The 27,959-nt window shown below is 37.3% G+C and overlaps 7 protein-coding genes across 7 annotated transcripts; 4 read left to right on the forward strand and 3 right to left on the reverse strand.

Moving 5' to 3' along the window:
* Window positions 1–1,082: 1,082 nt before the first annotated feature.
* On the forward strand, window positions 1,083–10,929 carry GCK72_023905 (uncharacterized protein; the record flags this gene model as incomplete). Its single annotated transcript, XM_053735615.1, has 8 exons — window positions 1,083–1,398; window positions 5,122–5,202; window positions 6,543–6,584; window positions 7,472–7,935; window positions 8,608–8,791; window positions 9,459–9,681; window positions 9,730–9,987; window positions 10,791–10,929. The coding sequence occupies 8 exons, from the start codon at window positions 1,083–1,085 to the stop codon at window positions 10,927–10,929; spliced, it is 1,707 nt and encodes a 568-aa protein (XP_053579181.1).
* A 2,028-nt stretch (window positions 10,930–12,957) lies between these two features.
* Window positions 12,958–16,799, forward strand: GCK72_023906 (uncharacterized protein; the record flags this gene model as incomplete). Its single annotated transcript, XM_053735616.1, has 14 exons — window positions 12,958–13,098; window positions 13,156–13,304; window positions 14,074–14,242; window positions 14,286–14,401; window positions 14,683–14,788; window positions 15,060–15,162; window positions 15,230–15,344; window positions 15,392–15,521; window positions 15,569–15,715; window positions 15,769–15,915; window positions 15,963–16,232; window positions 16,281–16,379; window positions 16,448–16,585; window positions 16,632–16,799. The coding sequence occupies 14 exons, from the start codon at window positions 12,958–12,960 to the stop codon at window positions 16,797–16,799; spliced, it is 1,998 nt and encodes a 665-aa protein (XP_053579182.1).
* Window positions 16,800–17,415: 616 nt separating this feature from the next.
* GCK72_023907 (uncharacterized protein) lies at window positions 17,416–21,189 on the forward strand (the record flags this gene model as incomplete). Its single annotated transcript, XM_053735617.1, has 15 exons — window positions 17,416–17,497; window positions 17,543–17,692; window positions 17,736–17,876; window positions 17,921–18,096; window positions 18,141–18,191; window positions 18,238–18,399; window positions 18,703–18,771; window positions 18,814–18,912; window positions 18,956–19,404; window positions 19,457–19,675; window positions 19,719–19,829; window positions 19,883–20,073; window positions 20,119–20,251; window positions 20,735–20,938; window positions 20,982–21,189. 15 exons carry the CDS (start codon window positions 17,416–17,418, stop codon window positions 21,187–21,189), a joined length of 2,445 nt encoding a protein of 814 aa, XP_053579183.1.
* Window positions 21,190–22,127: 938 nt separating this feature from the next.
* On the reverse strand, window positions 22,128–23,838 carry GCK72_023908 (uncharacterized protein; the record flags this gene model as incomplete). The annotated part of the gene is made up of 10 exons (XM_003109440.2): window positions 22,128–22,214; window positions 22,298–22,472; window positions 22,520–22,707; window positions 22,756–22,866; window positions 22,910–23,022; window positions 23,091–23,220; window positions 23,293–23,406; window positions 23,457–23,525; window positions 23,572–23,664; window positions 23,746–23,838. The coding sequence occupies 10 exons, from the start codon at window positions 23,836–23,838 to the stop codon at window positions 22,128–22,130; spliced, it is 1,173 nt and encodes a 390-aa protein (XP_003109488.2).
* A 486-nt stretch (window positions 23,839–24,324) lies between these two features.
* On the forward strand, window positions 24,325–25,885 carry GCK72_023909 (uncharacterized protein; the record flags this gene model as incomplete). Its single annotated transcript, XM_053735618.1, has 3 exons — window positions 24,325–24,438; window positions 24,784–24,868; window positions 25,677–25,885. 3 exons carry the CDS (start codon window positions 24,325–24,327, stop codon window positions 25,883–25,885), a joined length of 408 nt encoding a protein of 135 aa, XP_053579184.1.
* On the reverse strand, window positions 24,334–24,823 carry GCK72_023910 (uncharacterized protein; the record flags this gene model as incomplete). Its single annotated transcript, XM_003109746.2, has 3 exons — window positions 24,334–24,423; window positions 24,521–24,604; window positions 24,653–24,823. 3 exons carry the CDS (start codon window positions 24,821–24,823, stop codon window positions 24,334–24,336), a joined length of 345 nt encoding a protein of 114 aa, XP_003109794.1.
* GCK72_023911 (uncharacterized protein) lies at window positions 25,354–27,953 on the reverse strand (the record flags this gene model as incomplete). The annotated part of the gene is made up of 12 exons (XM_053735619.1): window positions 25,354–25,940; window positions 25,990–26,078; window positions 26,129–26,254; window positions 26,299–26,414; window positions 26,460–26,576; window positions 26,621–26,776; window positions 26,823–26,957; window positions 27,006–27,248; window positions 27,303–27,436; window positions 27,482–27,647; window positions 27,695–27,767; window positions 27,814–27,953. 12 exons carry the CDS (start codon window positions 27,951–27,953, stop codon window positions 25,354–25,356), a joined length of 2,082 nt encoding a protein of 693 aa, XP_053579185.1.
* Window positions 27,954–27,959: the final 6 nt, after the last annotated feature.

Here is a 27,959-nt window from a genome sequence, read left to right on the forward strand (position 1 = left end):
TAGTTCGGCAGAGATGGCTCACAAACATGTGTATGGTTTGTTTTGTTGTGCAAGAAAAAAATAGTGAGGGAGGGAAAATGGTGTTTCGTGGTGAATAAGCAAGAATGCTTTGCTTTCGCAACAGGAATCCACCCAGGGATTTCCTTCTGTCAGGAATTCTCTGATTTAGTGTGTTTATGCATGAAAGGATAGTTTTAAATTACAGTAACCGAAACTGCAAAATCTAATATATCAATCAAACGATAAATGGTGGATGAGGGTAGCGGTTTGAAAAATGACTCTTAATTTTAACCACGTGAAAATGGAACCATTTTCGTCATAGAAATTCTTGCAAACTCTCTGAAGATTAATAGTTCGTGGTCTGCAATTTTTATTACAACCTCATAACGTGAAAAAGCTGGCAAATGGGAAAAATTCTTATTGAAGAACATGAGAATTCAAAAACCATTGTTGAGTTTTTGAATTTTTTTTTAAATGTTGTACTGCAAAAAACTAACGGATAAACCACAATAAAATCAAGCAAACCTATTGGGTCTATAGTTTATAAGACTGTCAATCAAGGATCGTTTTAAAGGCAATTTTTTTAATTCATCGTCACTATTTTATTTTATGAATTGGATTGTGAAATCTGTTTTATTCGCTTAACGAAAATTCTAATTTTTGAGAAAAGTTACTTTTGCAAATATTGAATATTAGAAATATGGGAAACAGTGTATTCGAAATAAGTTTCAGGTTCCAGACTTCTTCTATGCAGTCATATGGTTGATACCAAATTCAGAGAACCCCATTGATCCTTTCGGTTTCGAATCATCCATAGATGAATCGCCCCATCTGATGCGACTATTCTCTAGTGCCAATTCCAAGAACTTCAGTCATTTTTGTTCATCCTTTCACATGCTGCTCCATCGCTCAACGGTCCCCCTAAAAATAGCAGAATGGCGACATTCTTCTGATATATCATTCTTTTCTGTTTTTGTCTCCGCCCATTTGTGGGGTTGTACATTCTCTCCCTTTTTGCCACATATAGTGCCTCCTCTAACATATTCATGAAGCCCACATTTCACTTCAAGCCCCAACCATCCATGCCGCACTGCCGACGTGTCCTTGTTTTGCTCCTTTTATTCACTATCATCACAAATTGCGGTGTGGATGCATTGAAATGCCGACTTTATCATCGAATTTGGGAAGATGGCCATTTGCTGAGAATCAATCCTGATGTGTGTCATACTTCTTCGCAGTACTGTGTCAGAGCTACTTATTCGGATCCAGACGTTAGAAAAAAGAATGGTTATTCAATGGGATGTGATAAAGTGGACTGTCAAGGAATTGAAGATCCAAACTTCACAGGATGGGTTCAAAACCTCAATGGAGAATATTGCCGGAAAAGCAGAGATTATGGTAAGAAAGGTGAAATCTGTTGCTGCCCCGATGACATGTGCAATTCTTCTAAAAAATCTTCGTTCGTTATCCTGACAATGTTTTCCGCTGTGTTTATTGTATATTTTTTGTAAAACTTGAAAATTTAAAAAAAACATAAAACATATTAACTTTTACTTTTAATGGTACTTTCCAGACATGTTTCTTACAATTCATTTTATGTTCAAATATACTATTCTGTCATTTTTGTTCAGGCGGGTTATGTTCTGAATTATTCCTTCTAGAAGTTTTTTGAATAAACCGTTGTAGATACAAAGAGTTGTTTTGAATCAGTGAAAATTACAACAAAAGCAAGTTTTATACATCAAAGTGTTTTGATTCAAAAGCCTGAATCTACGAAATCAAATATGGAAAGAATGTTTTTATTAGAGCTTTCAGGTTGCAGTTTCAAACCACATCGTTCTTTTAAAAACAATGTTTAGAACTTTAAAACAACTCCAGTGATTTGTTTTGGGCAAAAAGGATGAGTTATCCGGTTATGGAAAACTGAAAGCAATTTGATTCATAGAACAGTATGTCCCATATTGAAGTCGTACTATTTGAAGATTAGACATGCAAAGAAATTCTTTGTACTTCTTCCCATAACTTCTCATATGATCCGCAGCTTGTGTTAAAAATTCATTCTGACAATGGCTGGTAAAGTTGCATGACAAGTAGTTGTACTCTCCTTGAGCGTGCGTATTAGACTGGTAAAGCTTGTTCAAAAGTCCCTCGTATAGAAATGTAATATTGAGACCAACAATGTTATTGTATTGAGGTTTGAGTAGTTATTAGACGTCTAATGGTTGCACCGATTATACAGTCACTCCTGTAATTATGCTAGTCGATTTATAATTGTTCAGAAAAATGATGCATCGCAGACAATGGTGGAAAAAAGAAAATTGGCTGCAATATCATCGGATCTGTATAACCAGCAAAGAGAGGACAATAGAATCGGATCTGAAAAATAAGACCTTCTTCAAAGATCTTTTCATTTCAAAAGTTTCGAATTGCAGAAAAAACAAGAATTTTAAATGAACATTGTGCGTGACAAAAAAATATAATTCGAAATTCGTGAATTCTCCTTCGAAATGTATGCTCCGTTTAGATGGGTCTCATCCATCTTTCTCTTCTCCAACAGAAACCAACAGGGAAGTTTTGATCTTTTGTCACTGAATGACAAACGATAGCATACTAGACTGCCATGTCTGACAATTCCAGTTGTCATGAATTCTCAAGTGAATGACAATTCACAAGAAACCGGGAATCTTTTACCGGATTTCAAAAAGGACAAGTAAGACGTCATATAGTAAGACGACACGTCATCTTCTTGAAACAAGAAGAATAGGGTCATGAAAACGTCAATGATGAGTGGAAACCGATGGGAAAATGATGCAACAATGAAAACTTGACGCAGGTCGGTGCGAACAAATGATCCGGAACTAACTTTATTCTTTGAATCTCTCACTAAAAATGTGTTTGAAAAAATGATTTTACAATTGAAAATTTAAAAACACGGGTTTTAAATAATACTAAATTCCTAATTATACTACATCAAGATAATTAGATTTCAGAACATTTAATTCTAAGATTTCTTAAAGAAAAAACATTTCTACTCAGAATTTAATTTCAAGTTAAGTCAATAATGAAATTATAACTAGACATACATATAAATGTTCTGCAACATTCATTATAACCAATTCATGAATTCACCACGCAAATACATGAATAGAAAATGTGACCAGGTGGGTATTCAGCAATTCCCACCAACAAAGTTTTGAATACGTTCAAAAAGAAAACCAACAACCCTCCGAAACTTGGTAGGCGTTGTATCTTATAATTTACATGTTCACTATGGTCGCTTCAAAATTATTCACATGTAGAAATGAATTCGCTTTGGAAAAAGCCATTTATATTTCAGTTATGATGGATTGAAAATATAAACTCATTTTTTTCTACTTACCATTACAAGCCAAGAAATATTGAATTTCATTTCAAATTTATATTAATTATTTTCAATTTGAATAACTTGAATGTTTAGTTATGGTTTTCTACTGAAAGTCGTTTTCTTCGTAAATAAAGAAAATTTGAACAATTTTGATAATTAGTTTTAAAAAGTTCATTGAAACTTCTTTTTATTCTCCCAATATTTTGTCTGAATACGCAGTGAAAAACGATGAGGCAAAGAAAAACAAACCCTGCTCAATTTTCAAAGTGAGCGTTCTACTATACGAATCTTGAGTTGAGATTTACTTCTTCTTTCTTGTTTTGAATAAACACAACTGTCACTTCCTTATTTGACTCGGCGTAATAGGATCAGAAAATTGGTGTTTTGGTGGCGAGACAATGGCATCGGCAAACAATATATAATTCTTTATGCTAATGTGGGTCATCAGAATTAGGACGCCCCCGGCATTGTTCCATTTCTGGTTTCACGGAAAATCTCACCGAAAACACTTCGTATTCTTCCAGGCAGTTGAGCGTGTCTGCACGCTTTCTTTTGCTCTCAATTTTGTTTTGTGCTTCCCAGCATATGCAATTTCAAGTCACAAGTTGTAATGTTTTTCTTTTTTTTCTTTTTCTTTTTCTGGACACGCAATATTTCATATTAGGACTCTTTCATATTAGAATCTAATATTAGGATATACTCCATGTCATGTCAATTTATTTCATTCAAGATATTGAAAAAAGTATCAAGAATCTAAATGAGATTAATATCGTGAAATTGTATGAATTTGCTTTAGATATAAAAATATTTTTCTGATGTTTTTTCATATTGCAAAAAGTCATTATTTAGAAATTGTTAGGCGATCACAAAACGTACAGCAAATAGAAAATAGAATGATAAGATAGTTAAACGTGATGATAGGTATCTTAGAGTGCTGGGCGAGCAGCTGATACATCACATGAAAGAGAATCAGTTGTCATCCTCAATTCCTGGATGTTTTATTTTTATTTTTTCACCACAACAGTAATATAAAGTCTTTCGGAAAGTTTTATAAAAATTTTAAAACTCAAAAAACAAATATTTGGAAAGAAAAGAACAAAACTTTACAACCCAGCTGGACGAGGTATGTCGAAATAACCGCCGTTTTAGTGCGATTTTCGGCTGTTTTCTCATTTCTGAAAACAAGTTCCACTAATAAAATCATTTGTTGGCCACCACCGAATACTACACTTTCCGACGGTCTATTCACTTCCCCGATGTATACCCTCGTGACCTTCTCTCCGAGAAAATCAATAGGAAAACCCCATCAAGAATGGAGAGTTTGGTGCAAACAGTGTTGTTAATACCGTTGGATAGTCATTCAATAGAGTAGAAAACTTGGAATAATTCGAGATAAAGTATATTTATGTGATTCTCATCTTCAAGAGTGACATAGGGGTGCTTCTTCTGCTTCTTTTTCTACGCTTTGCCGCGCAGTTATCGATTCTCTTCTTCCTCTTTCTCTCCTCGGAGGCATTACTACGGACTGAGAATAGCCTCAACATTTTCTCCGGACCCTTTACATTTGTTCCACATTATTCACTCCAACACACATCTTCCGTTTTTCAGGATCTCAAACAAAACGGCGTTTGCTCTACCCCCAAAACAATTATGATCTGGAGGTTTCCACCTGTATAAAACATTGGACTAAATTGAAATTTTTAATAAACAAGGTATGAGAATACTGTAAGAAATTGTAACAGATGACCGAATTACAGAAAACACAAATTGCAAGAAAAAACTCAAAACCTTCAAGATAGCAAAGTTGAAAAAACATCGGTGTTGGCTTACTGGGAGTCGTAAGTTCATTTTTGTTATTGAAAACATAGCTTATGGAACAAAACTTGGCAACATAGTTAGAATATATCCAAAGTGTCACTCAAGGACTTTTATGGCATAAGATTGTATTACGCATGTAATGTAACACGCGATTGATAGAATTAGATTTACAAAAAAATGTGGTCCAAAGCTTTATTCAAATTCGAACCTTCCGCTAAGTTGCAGAATGTTGAAAGTAAGAATTTTCTGAAACTTAAAAACGTTTCACAGTAAAAATTATCTTAGTATAATAAGAACAAAATGTAAAGCCGGAGAGAAATTATTTCATATCGTAGGAATGTATCTGATATAAAAGTTGGTTCCGCTATTTACAAGATTTTGTAGTTCTTCAAAATTTGAAAAAGAAATAATTTGTCAAAAACTAGATTTGAATTAACGTAATTTTTTAATATGTTCCACATATAAGAAAACAAGAAAAAACTCAGAAACATAGTTGAGATATTATTGACGTTTGCTATTTAACATATTATTCTAATATAAATAAAAATGCAACGCTATTCCGAATGAGCAAGAACCCAAAAAGTGTTTTTTTTCTCTCGTGAGACCACATTCTTATTTTCATAATCTTCGAATTCTCGTCTTATACATTTATTCATCATCATTTCCTTTTATATTCTCTCTGTCTCTCTTTCTAATTTCTCGGAATCATCAAAAAGAATATCCTTTAGATATCGGTCATTGAGATTAGAATCTTAAGATTTCTAATATTCTCACACATCGATCCTTCTTTCATTTCACATAATTTTTCATGGCGTCCTTGTCGTTTTTTATAAGAGCCGTCACATTCCGCCCCATCGACTCTCCCTTACTTCTCAACAAGTGGCCTTGCGTTTTTTGAAATTACCAAGTCAAACACGAGCAATAAAGCTTTTTGTCGATTGCTTTATTGCAATGGCCTTTTGGTGGGAATCCTCACATTTATTGAATCGCCGTTTTGTTCATCGCCCGATAAAAAAGCAAAAAAGATCACATAATAATGTATCCGTAACTCCAACAGCCTTCAAATCCACCTCATTCAACCAAGAAGGACGAAGTAGGATGATTTAGGAGCAAATAAATATAAAACCACCCTATTTGGACTGCGTGTAGCTAAGCACATAAGGTGCTACTCTCGATAAAAAGAGACCGGTTGGTTTGACCAGCTGAAGTGTCCACATATGGAATCCTTATGATTAATCATGACTGAAATAATCTCCATATCCCTTCGACAAAGAATCCGTAATGTTGGGGACATTCTCTGCAACGGATCTTATTCGTTTATTTTAATTTGTTTAGATTTCTCCATCCTATTAGTTTTCAGTAATTGAGGATCATCATAACAAAGATCCATTACATTTGAACGGTTCGTTTATGTTATGACTACCGTTTTCAGTTATAAACAATTGATAGTTGGAATGAAGAGGAAAATCAGAAGACCAGTATTACGAAAGCACTTGTAGGCTATTTCCGGAAAATTCAATCTCCTGAGCAGGAAAAAATGACCTTTTGTTTTTAAAAATGTAGACTAGACAATGAATCAGAGGGATTATGTTGAGATGAAAATTGATAGAATGAGCAAGAGTGGATAAAACCAGTTTGAATTTAGTTTTTGATTTTGGAAGTGATTAATTCATTTCATGTTTGCTATTTTTTCTAATTCATGAAATAAATTGTTGATTTTCTTTAAAAGAGTTCTACATGTCTTCTGAAACTGACTCTCAATATTACTTAAAATTTCTATACTTTTGCAGTTAAATGAATTATCCATCTGGATAACATTTCGTCTTTCATCTTTTTATTGCTATCAATCGTTTTAGCCCTGTTAAATATCCTCAACTTGTTCCATTGAACCTCAGTTTTTTTTAAATAACGGAACTGGGAGAAATAGTGAGAGTGGCAGAGTGTTAGAGAGGACGTTGGAATCAGGGCGTTCGGATGAATGTGGGCGGACTGTATGGCCCCGCCCCCTTATGGGTCTCCGTCCGGCGGCAGTCAGTGCTCGATTCATTCCGTGCCTCATCCTCCGCAATGAGCGGTCGGTTCGACTCGCCCTTCCTCCCTCCTCTCTTCCCCTCTATTCCTACTAAACATATTGAAACTATAAAAAAGTTCTTCTAGCGACAGGTTTTCCCTGTGATCTGCAGAGTACAAAGAAATACATCTGAGATCATCGTGAAAGCCAGTTGTTTCCAAGAACTCCTTAAAATGAGAATACTACAAAATAAGAGGAAAGTTTAAATGAAATTTCAGGCCAACACTCGATGAGAAAATCCCAGCATGAAAGAATCAAACTCAAATTGAAGACACTGGAAGCAAAAACAACACTATTGCAGACCGAGTTTGAAAAGATAGAAGGAAATTCTCTCCAATATTTAAAACAGATAGAGGAACGGTTGTATAAAATGCGAGATGCATTATTTCTTACGAAAGAAAGAGACACTGTGTCAGTCACTGGACAAATTATTATGGAAAACATAGCAGGAAAAGCTATGCAGTTAACGAAGGACATAGCTGAAAAACACCGAACATTTCATTTACCTGTCGTGAGAATAGGAAGATGTGTGGAACGTCAGTTTGACAAGGAAATATTAACTCCATTCTACGGACCACTGGATCTTGAAAAAAGGAAAAAAAGAAGGACACTTGGTTACTCAATGATATATGATTATGCAATGTGCACTGGACTGAGTTCTGTTGGCGAGATGCTGAAAAAGGTAATCCCGGCAAAGGTATGCATTTTTCTATTTTTGTTAAGAAATGGACATGATGTTTCTGTCATGAACTAATTGTTCTTTAAAGAACACAAAAGTCGTTTTGTATGATTGTGACACATAAACGGAAAAGAACTAAGCAAACAGATCGCCACGAACAAAAATCAATTTGCGGCCGGCAATTTATCATAAGAGAAATAACCGACACACTTGCAATGACTAATACTGCATCCCAAATTATATTAATTTTTTGTGGTTGAGTACTATTCGACATGGAATACCTTAAGGACTGCCAATAACAATGTCCAAGTATGCTCTCCTGTACTCGACAGTAATTGGAGAACACCCCTCTCTCATTGCGGCTTAACCTCGGTCAGGGGGGCAAACAAGTATAATGTTGGGCGGCATATTTCTTTATATGTCAAAAGACAACGACAGAGAAGACTGTTAGAATGTTCATGTGTGTAAAAGAGGCAAGAAGACCGTTTATAATCCTTTAATTGAACACATTTCCGTGCGGTTTACAGTTTTCTAACATGCACCTTCTTTCATAAAGATTTGATATATTTCCCAAAAATCAGTAAGAGATTTTGAACTTTTCAATTTGATTTGCTGAAAGAGAAATTTTCAAAAACTAATGGCTTATTAGTTACACAAAACTTTCCATATTTTCAGTACACCAAAGTCGAACCGAAATACTATGTGGAGGAGCCGGAAATACTTCAAAGAATTGTTGTCGACTTGCGAGAGGGAGATATCGGATCATCATTAGATTATCTCGAAACATACCAACCTGCAGATGAGAGAATTCTGAGAAGATCTCTACAAACTCAGATGATTACTGATTGTATCGAACTAGGTAGGTTGTCGAGAATCTTGAAGAAACAAAAGTTGCGTAACTTTAATGAAAGATCCGGCAGCTAACTGATGCAACGTTTAGTTGACATTGATGGATCGTAACAAAGATTGTTCCGAAATAATATTTACTGTTTGCTAAGTTTTTGTTGTAATGACAGAATTATTGATTCTGTTTGGTTTGAGTTTCAGACCAGAGTGCTTTTGTACACTAATCTGTATGACAATTTCCAATATTCCCTTTTTTCTCGAAGTTAGTTTGAACCGCACCCTTCTTTCCATCCCGATTGCGATTTGCATTTCAAAATTATTGACGGGGTTTAACTGCATCAAAATGTCTATCTCTCCGTTATTCAAGTACTATCTTCTCATATGCCACTCTCCATCTTTTCCATCTCTCTCTTTCGTTTTTTGCAATGCTAACGCGGGGCTGCTACTGTATGAAATTGCCTGGAGTGTGGTGAACGAAAGAAAATCGGGACGACGGGTGTGTTGCTCGAAGAGAGGGTATGTGTGTGTTTGGAAGACTTGTGCAGTTGCCTCCTTCTCCATACTCTTTCATGATATCAGTGGGGTACAGAAAGCAGCTACAGTAACGGTCCGCAGAACACAAAAATTGGATAACAACTGGAACTTGAGGAGTACAGATCTTCATCTCTTGTTTTTTTCAGGTCTTGACAGCTATGACCGGACTGTTCGACAATTGAAGCGGTTTAAATCTCCGTTTGGAGATGATAAACAAAGAGCGACTCGGCTGGTTGGAGCGCTCCTCGTTGGAAAAGGTGCAATGGAGGACGATCGATACAAACATTTATTTGATTATACGAGCCGAGAGAAACTTGCAAAAAAGATGGCATCATTTTTCATTCCGTACGAAGCACCATTCAAAACAACGTTAGTTCTAAACATTGAGCCTTTCATTCTCAAAACAATTTTGTTCAGACTGAAATACGGCTTCCGAGGAATGACGGAGTTCACCGAGTTGTATTGTATGGGATACGAGTCTCCGTGTCTGTTAGATTGTGAACTGCCGGTAGACTCATTTTTCTTCGGAAACCATTCAGTATTTGCGTGCCCCATCCTGAAAGAACAATGCACCTCAATCAATCCTCCAATGCGACTCGCATGTGGTCATGTCATTTCGAAAGACGCCATTACTCGTTTGAGTACAAACTATCGTCTCAATCGGAATATGCCAAGGCGAGTTTAAATTTTTCTGACTTTCCGGAAAATTCCTCTCGAGTAGTCAGATCAAAAGCAAAAACTATTTCTCGGACTTTTTCCTCCCTGGGTTATCGTTCTCCTGACTTTCACCTCTTGAAATCTGAACTAGGACCTGGAATTCGTTTATAGCTTCCTGAAATTCATTTTTCCTGTTATTTCGATTATTCATTAATGTCAAAGAGCCTGTGTACCTGCAACTAGCTTTCACGATGATCTCAGATAAGCATTATGTTTAGCTCTCAGATCAAGGTGAAAACCGACTGCTGGCCACGAGGGCAGTGGTTTTAGAATAGTCAAAGTAGTAGAAATAAGGGGAAGAATAGGGGGAGAGGAAGGCTGAGGTGGAGGAGAGTGCTGTCGGGAGACCAGGAAAGCGTCGACACTGAATGACTGCTTTACGTCGACCCAGCGAGGCCTCGTTTTGCTGAGGTGGGCGGAGCTGGCGTCCGGGGCCCCTCCCCTCTGCCCTTCTCTCTCCTCGTCGATTGCGTATTCGTACGATCGATCAATCAGATTTGAAGCACACAAAACACTCACCAGGAAAGACGCACACACATAGCATAGAACGGCGCTCACACTCAACACACCTCTCTAACTGAGACAAAAGCTCTCCAACAAATGGACACTATCTAGAGGAAAAGAGAAGAAGAGATAGGGAGAGTTCCGAGTTTTCGAAAGCACAGTTTAAAGAGAATTGAGAAAGAAAATGGGGGTAGAATGACTGCAGTTTAAAGAACATTTGAAAAAGGTTCAAAAAATTCAAAACAATCTTTATACAGGCATGCAAGACAACAACGCTTCAAATGCCCATACTGTCCACGAGAGCAATTATTGGAAAACACCAAACTTGTGGAGTTCCGTAGATGGTATCAAAGTTATAGACATGAAGATCTCAAGTTTCTTCAATTCTATGACTGATTTCCATTTCAGCTGAACCCTTTTTTCTCATAGCTAATCTTTCAACTGACTACGTCTCAGACCTCTTCTTGCAACAATACATGTGATTAGTGAAGCCTTTTTCTTCTGCATCTTTACCTGTTTCTTCTGTACTTTTGTAAATACTAATAATATTTCTCATCAACTGTAAACTATGCTACTGCAGCAAACTTACATTTTTTCTTGTCATATTTATCTATTCATTGCTTGTTATCGCAAATAAACTGTTTTGAGTCTCAATTCTGTGTAATTCAAATTAGAAAGATACAATACGATGAATTAATTTGTATCACGCTGGTGAAGTGGTTGTCAAGACTATGTTCAAAACCACAGGTATACGCTTTTCTTTAGCAAATATGACCAATCCGTCCATATAATTGAAAGAGACCGTTGGGATTAGGGACAGGAAGTGTCTCAACTGGACTGTGTGCTCTCTCATATTCGAGTGGAAAGGTCATAACTGTATATTAATTATTGGACGGAAAGAATCCCTCGAAAAAAAAAGAAATTCTAGACACTTCAAATGTCAAATTCTTGCATCTCGGAGTGTTCAAATAATGCAAATATTCTTTAGTTTGTCATCCTATCTTTGACCGTCGCTTGCACATGTATAAACGACTCGCAGATGAATCGCTGTTTTTTTTTCTTTGTCACCTGAGAAAACTGTTTGCATTCGCAAAAATATCAAACGACTTATCGAGATCCAGTCTTCATGAAATAGTCAACAATACAGTTTAGGACACTATAATAATGGATGCAATCGGGATGATTTCAACTAATTTGAGTACTGTCTAGAGAGATGTATAACTTTGTGTAGTTATTCGTGTAATTCCATGCACAACAATCAAGTTCAGCTCCTTCCAAGGCTTTTGTTGTATAAAAAGTTGCATCAATGTTTCTATATTACAATTTCCTTTCTGAAAACGTATTTTCCCATTGTATAGTTGCCTTTCAATATAATGGTGAATCAGTAGAAAAAGCCAAGTTTTTTCCAACAACATAAAATATTGCTTTTCCACCCTCGCGGTTACATTCTACTGTCAAGTTGCACCGATAGAGAGAAAGAGAAAAGGAAAAAGAATAAAGCGAGGGAAAGAACTGAACAGAGGAAAAGAAACTGACACGTCGATGAATGTCTTCGAAACAACAATAGAACTTAAATCAATGTGACAAAAAGCTAATGGAAATAAGCTTTCAGAGTGTTCACATTTTGCCAGCTCACCGAATATCTATATTTCAGTTCTATTCATTCACAGATCGTTTCCAAATCTTGTTTTTATCGAAAATGTATATTAAGAGGCCTTAAGGAGTGTATCCACCGGAAATGGTACATAGCTATAGTGGGTTCCGGTACAAATTAAATGAACAGGAAATTTGTCTTCTTAACGGCTCGTCTTGCCCATTTAGTCATCTTATTTCATCTCATATTTTCGTCTCCCCCACTGACATGTACGGCCTGATAATCGACCATATTGCAACTTATATTAAAGAAAAGTATGGCGAATCTACTTGGTCAGAAGTTAAGGTAAGCTGACTTGTCTCTGCAAGCTAGCGCAAAAATGACCGTGAAACAAAGCCGTCTTTTGGAGAAATTGTGAAGGTTGTGCAACTAGTTTCAAGGACAATCCTCTCGTTTAGCTGTTCATAGGTCACTCCGATAGCGTATTTCCTGTTAGATAACAATCTCATAAAGAGGCGATGGCGTAATGAGCCTGTATTGCATAAACGTGCAGATAAGGTCTATCACCACCAATAGATTATGGTTTGGGCGACAATACGCTAGAGATGATATAAAGTTGACATGTGTCATGACCAATATCTTTTGAATGAGGTTCTAGGTTACGACAACTATCTTTTCCCGATGATTTATGAAGCGATAGGCAGCATGTTACAATGGTCATGTTGTTTTTGACGCGAGTAAGGTCGTCAAGGTTTTCAAAAGGCAAGACTAGGGATAAACATTTCTTAAGTTTTCAGTTTGTTTCGGGGGTTACTGAAGATACATTTCAAATGGACAAAAAGTTTTCGGAGGGACTTCCGCATAAATTGATTTGGGCGTGTCACGATGTTACTGGAGATCCGGTCGATGAACTGATGGCTAATATCGGAACAAGTTTTTACAAGTTTTTGGGAAAATACGAGTTCAATAAGGTAACTCCAATAGACTTGAGGTTTCGGTCAAGTTTTCTCATCTCTCCAAATTTACAGGTTTTGCGAATACTTGGTCGTACATTTCCACAGTTTTTGAATGGGTTGGATAATTTGCATGAATACCTCCGTTTTACGTTTCCAAAACTCAAACCACCATCATTCTACTGCGAACACGAAAGCCGTACCGGTTTGACACTTCACTATAGGTTAGTGCTTTGACAGGAAAAAGAAGGGAAGACGGACAACTCATCATTTATATAACTGGTTGTATTCTACACGGACTGGTATGCAAACCATCCGAAAAGTAACAAAACATTTAGTGTCTATTCATATTTTCTTTTCAGTAGAGAGAAAAGGGAAATGGTGAATTGGAAACCGTATATGGATCATAATAGTTCAAAGATCGACATGTAGTTTGATGCTTGTAGAATCTTGTTTGTTCACTAAATTTTCGCGCTCCCGCTCGGTTTCCTTTGTGTAAAAATGTTGCAACTTGAAGATTTCGAATAGTGTGTGAAAGACTGTCGTCCCGCACTCTTGACGATTGTTCCTTCCGTAGTCGACAAATGTTTGATGGGTTCTGTCAGACCGAAATGTTCCTGGTTGACGCGTGAAACTTTTTTCTTTTGGAACAACTGTGTCTGAAGGGGGAGAGTGAAGAGGGATTCAACTTATGTGTCAGGTCAATGAGACGTATTCACATATGACCTGACCTCGAATTGAACACTTCCCAGAGTTCGGCAAAAACGCCGATGACATATAATACGAACCCATTACTTTCTATTAGAGTGGGAATGTCATGAATACCATTACAACGTGGACTCAACAGAATTACACTTTGACTACGATGGGAAACTATTGGATTTCATTAGGGGGAGATTAGTACTAGAGTAATTTTAACACAAAGTGGAAAGTGGGAAAAAAGCGCGATACCCTTCCCGCTTTTCAAAAACCTTGCTGATTGTTGTTTTTCAGAAGCAAAAGACGTGGATTTCTTCATTATGTGCAGGGTCAGATACGTAATATTGCTAAAGAGTTGTTTCAAACGGAAGTCGTGATTGAGTTATTGGATGTTGAACATGACATGAATTTAGAACATGTCATCATGCGTCTCCATTTCAACAATCTTGATTTCAACAGACAGGTATACATTTTCTTCATTCTCTGACCTTTTAAATTATTTTCAGGGAACTGCGTACCGAAACATGAACGATTCAATCCTCGAAAAAGTGAAGATCACATCTGACATCTTTTTTGACATTTTCCCATTCATCATCGTCTTCAACCGCGGAATGCGAATAAGGTTTCTAATGGAGGGAGTTTACACAATAAATATAAATCGCCCACGCTCCGCAATGTTTTCTCTTTTTTCCCTCTCATTCTTTCCAAAAAAATGTTTGGAATACCGAGAGCGCCGGTTTTCAATCGGTTTGAACGAATTGAAAAATGGAAGGAAGAGAGGGAGAAAACTAAATGGATCAATCGCTTGCGAACGGAGCTGCTTGTTTGTTTGTGCGGTGACAGACCCACTTTCTCTGCTCTCCATTTTACACTTTATAAAACATTTTAGTTGGGGACTTGCAGAAACATTGGAATTGGATTGCTACGTGTGATGGCCGGGGTCGTTGGAAAGAAGATCAATCAAACGTTTCTTCTGATGAGACCTTTCATCAGATTCCGTTGGGAAGAGGTTTATTTGAAACGGATATATGGTGTTGTGAAGTAAAGTTGGGTGTGACGCCGTTGTCGGCATATCTCAGATAAAACATCCATCGTCCTTTGTGAAATTGTTTGTGATGAGAAGGTCGAAGACCATAACACGTTAAGTGGAGATATGGGATGCATGAAGTAAAATGTTGTTGAAACGGTAGTATTGATAAACACGAGAATTGAAACTGGCATGAACATTTGGTTAGATTGGTTGTAATTTTTTTATAAACTGAAATTTCGAAAGTATACAGATTATGCTGCATTCAAACAATATTTTCGAACTCATATCGTGTGAGCCAATTCAAGAAGATGAAGATGGGCTATTAGTCTACAAACACACCGACATTGATCAAAGTGAGATTAAGATCTAAATCACGAAAAACTATGACGAGGTAGTTTTTGACTGTTTGATATTTTTCAGTGACTGAAGAACGCCACCGAATGGGTGATGTGGAACGTGAGAAGTTTCTATCCTTGAAAGGTCAAATGTTTTATATGGAAGAATGGGAGAGTATATGTTATGTTGGAATTCCGGTGTTAGTCTGAACATAATCTTGATATATTCCAGTTCAATTTATTTCAGTATGAGCCATCTACCTCAAATGTACAAATCGGGTTTGTTCATCAACGACTTTGCACTTCACGATTCGAGTAGAGATCTGGTACTGGCCAGCACTCAGCAAGCAGCAGAACTCAAACTATTGTTACATCAGGTATAGAGAGGGCAAAGTCTTTCGATGTCATTGATGTGTCCATTTAGGAAGCACAAAAAAGTCGTAATATGCGAGAAAACATGAACCGATTGAAAAAAGAGCGTCGACGGACAGACAAACTTCTTTATCAAATGTTGCCGAAAAGTGTTGCTAATCAGTTGCGGAATGGAGAAAGTGCAGTGGCGTGTTGCGAGGTTGCAAACTTTTTCAAATATTGAGGGTAGTAGGGATACATATATTTTTACAGAGATTCGACTCGGTCACTATATTGTTCACAGATATAGTAGAATTCACCAAAATGTGTAGTTCATTGAATCCATTGGAAGTTATTGAATTTCTCAAAGTTATCTACACAAACTTCGATAAAGTTATTGATGTTCATGGAGTTTACAAAGTTGTTCAAAAACAGTGAACGCAGTCAATTATGCAAAATAATTCCAGGTTGAAACTATTGGAGATGCTTATATGGTTGTGAGCGGTGCTCCCACTAAAACAGAACATGATGCTGAATTCATTCTGGATTGTGCATCACAGTTTTTGATTGAAGCCGGAAAAATGGTTAATATGAATGAGAAAATTCCCAGAATAGATATAAGAGCCGGAGTACATTCCGGAGCTGTAGTTGCAGGTGTTGTGGGGTTAAGTATGCCAAGGTATTGCTTATTCGGAGAAACTGTCTTGGTTGCAAACAAAATGGAGCAGAATTCAAGTGTGAGTGGAGCCAGGAGCATCACTAGAATTCAAAGATACTAATTACAGCCGATGAAAATTCTGGTAAGCGAGACAACGCACAATAAAATCGAAGAATCGGACCCAGGACTTTATCAGTTTGAGATGAGAGAAGAAATTGAGATAAAAGTAAGTGTGCCTTTTTGGAAGAAGTTCATTTTCAATTTCTTCAATTTAATGAATTGTTGATTTTCTAGGACGACCAGACGATCCAAACATTTTTTGTTGTCTCAAGACATGGTCCACCAAGAGTACCTTCCCCCAGAAATTGTGAGAGCAGGCAAGATGATTCTGTTAATGAAGAAGACGACGATGATGATCTCATATTTCCGGGGGTACGAGTTCTCATAAAGATAAAAAATTCGAAACATTTCATTCCAGAAACCCGGTCGGAAGTCACCAACTAGTGAAGCTGAAGATGAGTTGAAGAAGAAAGGACAACTCTCATTCACACCAGTTTCTGATGCAGGAATCGAAATTCACTCTAGAAACTCGAATCGAACGCCGCGTCACAGCCAAGATATGACTCCGAGAAAGTCGATCACTTAAATTGTTTCATATTCAAAACTATAATCTTATTATTCCATTCTCCAACCATTTCTTACTACCAACATAATCCTTCTAATTTATATAATTTGTGTCACAAAAACTAGAATGTTCCATTTCAATTGAAATAATCCTGTGACCGCTGGGTCCGACAATGAGGGGCACCTCCCCTCTTTAAATGGCAAATAATAAAATGGCTTTCTATGAGCCATCAGTGCTTCTCGAAATATAGAGATTATGCATACTGAAGAGGCATTCTAGAGTTACCTGCCCCTGACGAAATCCGATCCTTTTTCTGCATTTACCTCCAGCATTCACATCAAAATATTTTCCTATTCACATAGATGTCTCCTAACCGTTGTACACCATGTTCTCATGACATTTGCTCTCCTCAACAATCAATGTTCAGTTTTTCCAAAGAGTTCCGAATTATACTCTATAACTGTTTTGTACTTTTATTATTCATGAGTATTCCTGCTAAAAATGTATATGCACAAAATATTTGTAAGACTTATTTTTTGAATATTATAGAATAAAATAATATTATCATTCAGTATTAACCCTGGACAAAAACGACAGTTTCGCAAAGTCAGCTATTCGACACTTGAATATCAGTAAAATGTTTTTTCTCGACAAATTCCGGATCGATACTGTTACTTTGGCAAGGTTTGAGTTCAACGACACATCCGATATTAATAGTAGTGAGTTTCTATAAACAAGTGTCACAATGGTTATCAAAATTTCAGTTTGTTCCCAAATGGTGAATGTCAGTTTTGTCATAAGCGTATGCCGGACTCCTTCCTCCATCGGTTTAGTCTCTGAACTCGCCAGAATTTCGCAAGTGCCAACAATTCAAGTGGATCTCAATTACTGGCCGTTGCCTCTTTATTTCAATGGTCAGCACAAAAAAATTGTAAGAAAATACCTTTGAAATTGCAGACACAAGTGCCCCAACTATCACTTCTCCGTCCTATTCAACAATGGTTTTATCAACTCTTGTATTTCAAAATGTGATAACGGATATTTTTGCTGATTTGAATATAACTCCCAATAGTACTGTGCTGTATGACAATATTTATCGTAAGTAACTAATTATTGAAAAAAATTGGTATCTACTTATTTAGCACCCGACTTCACCGCTTGGAGAGGAGCTTTCTCAATTCTACCAGGTGTCAGATTTGTGCAAATGGAAACTACAGTATTGAAAATGAGAGCTCAAATAACACAACTTCGATTTCAATCTATCAACTCATTGATTCTAGTGGCGAAGACTGAAAATGTGGAAAGATTCACGTTGGAAGTGAGTTCAGTTTTGTTGTTACTATAACTCAAGTAATGTTTTAGGCAGCAGACTACATTGAACAACGAGTTTTCAACATATATGTTCTCACAAAGGTTTTATTTCAATTTATCCTGCATTCACTAATTTTCCGTGTTTCAGGACATCACTGCTTTCAAATGTGATAGCTGTGAATCTGCACTTATGTTTTGGTTGCGTCCATTTCCAGTTGGAAAAATAATGGAAATTCGAGATTTGGACGATTATTTGTTCAGAAATGAAATTGGATTAGAATTGGATTACTCGATCAACGGTTGGGATTCGGTAAACTAAATTTTTTTGAAAACAAAAACTTTGCGAAACCACGTGACTTTGCAGTTGAATGTTGCATTTTATATGAATGTCATGGGATATGCATTTGAAACAATAAGAGAGATGAATGCTACATTTGATGTTCTTCCGACTTTTACATGTGAAGCAGGTCCCTCGGAATCAAATATAACAACGACAGTACGAGAAGTTATTTTGAATAATCCGGCACATGAATATGGAAATTATACAGAAACAGAAAACAATGTGTTTTTCCAGGTAAAACCCATCAATAGTTAAGAAAATTGAATGTTTTAGAGTGTGGAAGTAAGAATTTATAAAATCGATCGAGATCGAGATCATGAAGATGCTCTATTTAACAAAGAAGTAGGTGCACAAAAAAGTAAAACGAAAATGATAACGGTTTAGGTTGGAATCTGGACACCTATAAACAAATTGTCAGTTATGTATGGAACACTTCAAGTGGATGTCAGAAGTCTGAACATTTTTCGAGTAGTCACATTGATAGTAAGTCACTGCCGTTTTTCTCTTATCGTTTTTCGGTTTCTAGCAACCTCCATTTGTTCAAAGAACTGGCGACCCCAACACTCCCTACGAAGGATATTGCATTGACCTAATCAACATGATACAAGTCGAAGTGAACTTCACTTATACCATCTATGAAGTGGAAGACGGAAGTTTTGGCACCATGGATGACAACGGAAATTGGAATGGACTCATCGGCGCTCTTGTATCCGGTTCAGCTGATATAGCACTGGCCCCGTTGAGTGTTATGGCTGAAAGAGAGAATGACGTGGATTTCACAGTGCCTTATTATGATCTCGTTGGTACCACGATTCTCATGAAAAAGGCTGACGTGGAGTATTCGCTTTTCAAATTCATGAAAGTCTTGGAATGGCCTGTCTGGTTGTGCATTGTGGCTGCATATTTATTTACGAGTATTTTGCTATGGATATTTGATCGGTTTAGTCCCTACTCGTTTACAAACAACAAAGAAAGGTACGAGTACACATTGTTTTCTTGTTTCTGATGTTGTGTTTTGCATTTTCAGATATCAGAATGACATTGAAAAGCGGCAGTTCAGTTTGAAAGAATGTCTTTGGTTTTGTATGACTTCCCTTACTCCACAGGGAGGTGGTGAAGCCCCGAAAAACATATCTGGCCGATTAGTAGCCGCTACGTGGTGGCTGTTTGGATTCATTATTATTGCTTCATACACTGCTAACCTCGCTGCATTCTTGACTGTCTCTCGTCTGGAACAACCTATCAGGTAATAATTTTATACAAGAAACAATCAGAGATTTGTATTCCAGTTCACTCGATGATCTAGCCAAGCAGTACAAAATAGAGTATGCACCGATCAAAGGAAGTGCATCTGAAACCTATTTCAGAAGGATGGCAGAAATCGAGGAGACATTTTATAAGTGAGTGTCGAGGTTTATCATCATATGGGTATCAACCTACTCACATTTTTTAGTATGTGGAAAGAAATGTCTCTCAACGAAAGCATGTCTCCCCGAGATCGAGCAAAACTGGCTGTTTGGGATTATCCAGTGTCTGACAAGTTTACCAATATGTGGAGATATATGCAGGAATCCAAACTGCCACCAGATATGGATGCGGCAGTTGACCGGGTTCTGAATTCGGTCGATGGATTTGCATTTATTGGTGAGAACTCCTTTTAGAACTGTCCGCAAAACGTGCAACTTGCAGGAGATGCCACTGAAATAAAGTATGCAGCTCTGACAAACTGTAAACTACAGCAAGTTGGAACTGAGTTCTCCAGGAAGCCATATGCAATTGCAGTTCAGAGTGGACACATTTTGAAAGACAAAATTTCCAGCGCGTAAGGAGTCACTTGGGCTCTATTCCGGAATAGGGGATTTTGAAAGAAATAAGGGATTTCAAAAGACCCAGAATAACAGGGGACTATAAAATAAATAAAGAGCTTTGAATTTTCTGAAAATGTCTAAAATTCTACCAAGTCAAGTTGTTTTTTGCTGTTAGAAAATCAGAATGTTGCGGGGGAAATAAAATGAGTCTTTTTGGGATTTTGAATCAAGCACTTGTGATATGGTTTTGTAGGAAGTTTTCATACATAAGTCCACCAGTTAAAGTTTTTATTTTTTCCAATTGTTCTTTTTCTTCTCTGACTTTCTGGAAGATTTTTCCTGACATTACCTAACAATCTGAGAATTTCAGAGTAGAGACTTTTATGTTTTTCTGAAAGTTCTGTTTTATTGATGAGTCCCCTATTCTTTTTAAAATCTCCTATTCCGAAACAGAGCGTTAATTTGTTCTTGATTTCTTTTCAGTAGTGTTATTTCAGAATACTCATGCTATTGAATCAAAGAAGACTGGAAACCTTAAAAGAAAAGTGGTGGACGGATAACCCTAACAAAGTCAATTGTCCGGATTCCTCTGATGAGAGTGATGGTATTTCGATACAAAACATTGGTGGAGTGTTTATTGTTATTTTGGCTGGAATTGCGTTATCTATCATTACACTAGCATTTGAATACTACTACTATAAGTATGTCGCAAAACTAAAACTCCTGTAAAATAACTAATTTCAGGAGAAAAGCACGACTAGCTTCAGAAAAAGAAAAAGAACAGATAGAAATGAAGATTCAGCAAGTAATTCCTAACGGAATACATCAGAATGGTCTGAAGCAAGACGCTCCAAAAACTACAAACGGCGTCAATGGAAACGGAAATGCTGTTCAACGGATCAAACGGTCAAATTCTGTTGCGACATATGAAAACACAGCGTTCCAGTACTAATCTTGTCTATTCCCAGTGTTTTCTCTCAATACGGGACCTTTACACCCTTCTGGCAATATTTTTATCCTCACTATTATTCCGGAAAACGTTCCGGTGCCATCTTCTTACGAGTAATTCTTTATTGTTTCTCTTTTCTTGTAATAAAGTCGTATTGCATTGTCTACTACCACTTGAAATAGGTAATCCCCTAGTGGCGGCGCGCGAGAAAGGGACACATATGGCCCTGGTCCAACTCAATTAGTGTTATGAGCAATAAAATGGCTCATCGCGCCGCCCAGTGTTTCTAATTCATTTTTAGATGGTTCCAAAATCTGTTATTCTTCTTTCACATTATTCTATTTTATTTTATTGTCGTAACGATTTCTACGTTTTTTTTTTAATTTTAGAGAAAAATGTTAACTGAAGATGGAGGACTAGACACAACTTCAGAAGAATACAGGAAACTGTCAAAAGCTGAGAGAAGAAAGAGAAGACGTGCAACACCAAAATATCGAAATCTACACGCAACTCGGGAAAGGTGATCACTCCATTTTTTTGTTATGAAACACGGTATTTTTTCTGATTTTAGGATTCGTGTGGAGTCTTTCAACATGGCCTTCTCACAATTACGTGCACTTCTCCCAACACTCCCCGTAGAGAAGAAACTCTCTAAAATTGAAATTCTCCGTTTTTCAATCGCTTATATAAGTTTTCTTGACAACCTACTTCGATAAATAGTTTCACTTGACACAGTTTCATTTGACACAGAAGCAAAATAAATTATGAAATAAAAAATAAATATGCATTTTTGTTTGATTGCGGAAAGTATGCTTGAGAATTATGGTTAACGCAAAGCTGCCACGATTAGTTCAAGATCAGACTAGATTTAAAGAAAAAAGCACCACCACCTTGAATGACTATTTTTGATTTGAAATTGAGTTGCCAATAGTTTGATTCCATCATATCATGAGCTCATCTTTTGTTGCAGTCGAATAGCACAACTCGGCAATTGTCTTCAAATTTGTAGTAGTTGGACCAGGGATAATCTGCAAAAAAAATGTTGACGTCAATTCAATATGGTATGTGATAAGCTCATTAACACAGTAAAAATGTAAAAAAAAAATCTCACCGGTTTGACCAGGCAAACAGTTCTGACAGCATCTACGGCTTTTCCACTGTACAGTTGAATCATTGCTTTCGTGTTTAAAAATTGAGGCGTGACCGCAGAATCATCAGTTATTGGAACCCTCGAGATGTACTCATAAGCATGATTGTTGGATCCGAGGAATATACTTCTCATTGCTCTAAAACAGCACTCTATCATTATGCATTTTCAACTTTGGATACTCACTTATGGACGATCATTTCATTGGTCCCAGAAGATATATTATTCGCCTTTTCAGCAAAATAGTTCATTGCCTTCTCATCTCCAGCTTGCATTGCCATCCTCATCAAAGCTCTAGTCAGGATAATCTTCTCTTCTTGGTTTTTAGTTTCTTGACGCACTTTGTCTAGCATTTTGATAGAGATTTTATATTCCTGAAACTCACTCGACGTTTTTTTTCGCAATTCTAATTGTCATCTCACCCCAAGTTCATGAAGTACTCGTACATACAATAATTTGGCACATTCCAATCGTTTCTCCCAGTCTTCAACATGACTTGTTGGTGCACTTTGCATCCGGAAAATGTTGACAATCTGTAAAATTGACACTGAAATTGTCCTCGATGTCTTCACTGACCTGTTCAACTTGCAGTCGAAGTGCTTCAATTCTTATCAGGCTACTCCACGGAAACGGTGAAAATCGGAGAGCCTCCGCGTGGATGATTCGCATTGCAAACGGAACCAAACTACCTGCAAACATAATAGAATTTCGTAAATCAAATCATAATCAGCTCAAAGTCACTGATAAGAAAATTTACCTGTCTTGTTGCTTGTCTTGTACTGATAGAACAGATCGGGCGCGTCTAATTCCTCAAATGCGGCTAATTCGGCCAAAAGTTGTGCATGCATGCGCAAATTCAACAAAAGTTGAAAGCGAAGAGTCCATAACTGCAATAAAAATAACAGGTGTGTAAATTAGATACTGAAAAATAGAAAAACATTGAAAAGTGTAATTCTTACCTCCATAGTAATCTGCGTCACTTCTGAAGGTCTACCAGATTTATCCTTTCCTTGTCCAAGCCATGTCAGCATGTCAGATGTACCATTCAAAGCTCCTTCCAATATTCCTTTCTTCTAAAACATTATCAGTATTAATTGGATTATCGTTGAAGAATTAAACTCACGATAAACCAAACCAGACCACGTTGGTTGAGATCAAGATCATATGAAGTAAAGAATTTATTGAATGAATCCTGGAAAATTCTTTCGAAAATGACTGAAAATGTGTAGACGACATACTTGAAATCGATGATCAATCGGGCTACGAACAAACTCTTCTTTGATACCAGGCATTGTATAATGCATGGATCCGCGGGTCTCTGGTTTTGTTGACTGAAATAACGGATTATATAATGTTTTATCTTCTTTGCCCACATCCAGAATAGTATTAATACAACCGTATAGAAAACTTACTTTTAACCGAGCTGACTCTGGCCAGTACAGAAGATGCTTCTTATCGTCGTAATCATAATTCAGCATCCGTAGGTTATCCTTTGAGTCTGGCATATTATAAGTGTTGAAGTGAAAGTGGTGGTGCAGTTCAAATACTATTATGCCGATTGTTCCACGAGATTTGTTCAAAGTTGAAGTCAATCAATCTTTCTTAAAGCAAACACCTTTATTATTTTTACAAGCGTGAAGGTGATAAGAGAAAAAGGATGATAAAGCAAATGTAAAGCTGCATTTAAGCACAACCGAGTGAAAAGACACGGAGGAAATACTGAAACGTAGTCGCATCGAAAGCAGATACATATGTGACAAGAATCGTGAACAGAGAAGTGGGATGAAGAATCGATGATTAGCGTTTACATCACAACCGCACTATAAAGCGAAGAAAAAGAGAAAAAGTGAATCAAAAATCGGGAATGGGAGGGACGAGAAAAAAGTTGTAAATGCCGCGTGTGAGATTAAAATGAATGTGAATTAAGCGGATCGGTCAGCTTTGGCAAACAATAATTATGCATGTATATGGTGTTGAAAAGTGAGTAGCTGATGGTGGTCCTAGTTTTTGAGCAGTTCGCGGATCGACTCTTCCTCGGTGCAATCGATAAGAGCTGTGCCATCCGGAGCCTGGACAGTGCGGTCGGCACCCTGAAAATAGTTCAGGTAAATTGATGGGGTATGGTAGCAATAATGTTACGAAAAATGAGATTGTTGGCAATCCTATTGCTCAATATCAGAAACTTACGTGTTGAAGAAGCAATTTGACCGAATCGATATGGCCTTCCCAGACTGCGGACAACAGTGGAGTGATTCCGTACTTGTCCTTATCCTGAATCGATAAATGCTTAGCCACGTTCACAAATTACAATGACAATACCTGGATGTTAGCTCCAATGCTGATCAAATACTCGATGACAGCAGTTTGACCATAGTCGGCGGCGATTTGAACAGCAGTCCGCCCGTTATAGACCTCATGAACGTTCTGGTCATTAACGGTCTGCTTCACAGCATCGAGCTCTCCGTTTTGCACATTCCAGGCAACAGACATTACTGGTTTTCTACAACAAGTTGATTAGTAACAATGGAAATCGAGGTGAGTGAGAAGTATTAAATGGATTAGAACCACAAGTTACAGATGATAAAAGTGAGAGCATACTTTTTTGAACTTTATTCGGGAAATTAAGCAATCGGGACAGCAAATTAAATATTTACGACCGGAAAAAGATATTTAAAAAAAGATAGTCTTAAGAAAAAACGGAAAAAGTAGAAAAGATTAAAAGAAAAGTATAAAAGACGAAAATTATTTGAAACAAATAGGAATGATACAAAAATATCCAACCAACGAAAAGTAGTTTGAGAAATTGTTTGTGTGTGTGTTTTCACACGACGCAATATAAAACTGGACAGCGAGGAACTGCGCAGAGAGAAAAATCAATGGAAAAACGGCCGAATGCTTGGGTGTATACACTGCGGGAAAATTGAACGGAAATATTGGATGAAATATAGATCAAGCGAAACATCAAATGAAACAATGAGCGATTAGAACCGCAGAAAAAGTGTGACAAACAAATTCATGATTTAGAAGAGTCTGTAATCGTCATTGATATCGAGCGAAGACTGAATGGTGGAAACAGCAGAAGCCATGAAGACAACAAATGAAGAGACGCCCACGTAGAAAGCGGTGTTATCATGTCCATTTCCAATGAGCAGATTTTCTTGGCGTCTCACTTCCCATTGAGAATGAAGAATACCAGCTTCTCCATCACGCACAAATTGTTCCCATTCCAAATCATCTTCATCGTCAGTTGATCCAATGGTGTACTCTGAGGCAACAGATGATGCGTCACCATCGTCATCTTCATCTTCCAAGTCTATTTCGCCTTCATTTTCTTCATTTTCAGCTGGAATTTCTTCAATGTCCTCTTCCTCCTCATCGGACTCATCATCCTCATCATCCGAGTCGCTGTCATCAGAATCGTTCTCATTGTTATTTTCCCCGTCTATAGTAGGATCCTCTGGAATGATCTCTCCATCCGCATCAAACTGCAGCTCGACGAGTCCAAATGCTTTACGATGGAAAAAGCCAACAGGTGATCCTGGTGTTGTCTGAGTTTTTGTCAAAGCAATGTTAAGAGATTTTGTGAACAAATCGGTGAATGTATCATCTGAAAAACGGAATTTTGATTAATAATTAAGAATACCGGTTATGATTGCCTCGGTGATACGATCTTCTGCTTGTGTGTGGCAGATCCAGGAGCAATTTATCTGTTTGGAGCAGTCCTAGCATGTAGACGAGAAGTTGTCTGAAAAAATTAACGTTTGTAAACGCTTGTTTCTTATAATTGAATATTACCCAGTGCTGTTGATAATGCTTTGATTGCGTCTAAGCTTTTGCAATTCATCTCGATTAGTGCTTCTTGTGATATCATACTTCATGTTGCACGATGTGACCATGTGCAAGTCAACGGCATGGCAAATTCTGTAACGATTGTGATGAAGATGCCATACGACATTGATGCTTACTTGTGAGCCCAGAGTGGGTCAAGACGTTCCATAATTTCCTTGCGCCGTTCATCGATAGAGAATAAGCTATGAAGGCAGTACAAGATGGTTTGCATGTTGTTGAACTCTTGTCTCATCTGAAATAAACTTAATTAAAAACAGGTTGATGTTGTATTGCATACATCATTGGTGCCCAGTTTTGGCAAAGATTCCATCAAACGATTGAACAAGAACTCAAAAAGTTCATCGCTCCCTTCTTTTCGAGATGTCCTTTTTGGATAACTTACAGTGCACAGAATCTGAAAATACTATTAGTTGTAAACTGAAAAAAAAGACTTTATACCGAACAAAAGACTCGGCATTGAGTGTCATTCATGACTTCTAGTCTATCTTCTCCAAATCGCAGAACTCTTTCAAGAACTCTGTCTTTGTATTCTGGAGCATACTTTGTCAACGCTGCCTGGCGGGAGAAAAATATCATTGCATGACTCTCCGGTTGCTGTAAAAATTAAGTATGTTATATGAAAATAAATTATATAGTTTACATTGTCTGTAGTAGTCTCCAGTGCGCGGATGTGGCTTTTAGCGACTTCTTGAAGAACATCACTGTCTACGAGGTCTTGTTTTTGAAGAAGTCTCATCACTCTGTCAACTCCATATACATTCAATCTATTTAACAGCTGAAACAAAATGATCGTTAAGCCCGTATTTCAGTCCACTCTACTCACAGCAAGCACAAACTGAATTTCAATAGAAAATTTGAGATCGTCATCGACAGTACCGATGCGGATGTTATCCGAGCAAGGGACACATTTTGTTCTCATGTAATCAATGGCATCTACAAGTCTTAGTTGACCACTTTCTGCATGTGGCGTCAATGCAGCCATCATACTGTGGTAGCAATAGTTTTCAGAGAGCAATATGAGACGCACGAAACACTCCATTGCATGTGGTGGAACTCTACTAGCTATCTGCAAAAAAATGAAATTGCACCCAGTTTATTTGAAATGTCTATTAAAACGTACAATTCCGTAGGCGTTGCTCACTTGTTGCATTTCATAAAGACCCCAGGTTGGCTTTACATGTAATTCCAAATAAGCCAAAACAGCTATACGGTGCGTATCATTAATGAATTCATCGAGTATTTGGGTGCAAGCGGCTGAAAAGAATTTTGTATCAACAATTAAGTATTTTGAAAACCTACAACGAGGAAAACAGAGCAAAAACTGGGCATATTCAAATTTGTTTAGTTCGTAGTGGTTCAAATCAGGTTCGGTGATGACAAAAGCAACATATCTAGCAACCACTTGCCACAACGCAGCGTTATTTTTGAAGAATCTTGGTATTCTCGTAACGATGTTTATGCGCTCCTGAAAATTAGAAAACTGAAAATTCAATTAGGTAATTCGAATCTAACCTGTCTCTTGATATCATAAGGAATGGCTCTTTGGAGTGCACGCAGGTATCTATCATCGTCTCTATGTGCACTTCTAGAAACATGAACTGCGTGAGCTAAAGCTCTATTTCTTAACTTACTCAAGCACAATCTGAGTTGCCCTACGATTGAGATATGGTGAGTTGCGATTGAACAAGTAATTTAACCGCCGCGAAGTAAGCTGTTGGTTTTGAGCTAGCAGAGATAGATAAACTTCATGCAGTTGGCGTAACTCATCCATAGTTAG

This window comes from Caenorhabditis remanei, chromosome X, assembly GCF_010183535.1.
Source record: "Caenorhabditis remanei strain PX506 chromosome X, whole genome shotgun sequence".
In the NCBI taxonomy this organism is placed as follows: Eukaryota; Metazoa; Nematoda; class Chromadorea; order Rhabditida; family Rhabditidae; genus Caenorhabditis; species Caenorhabditis remanei.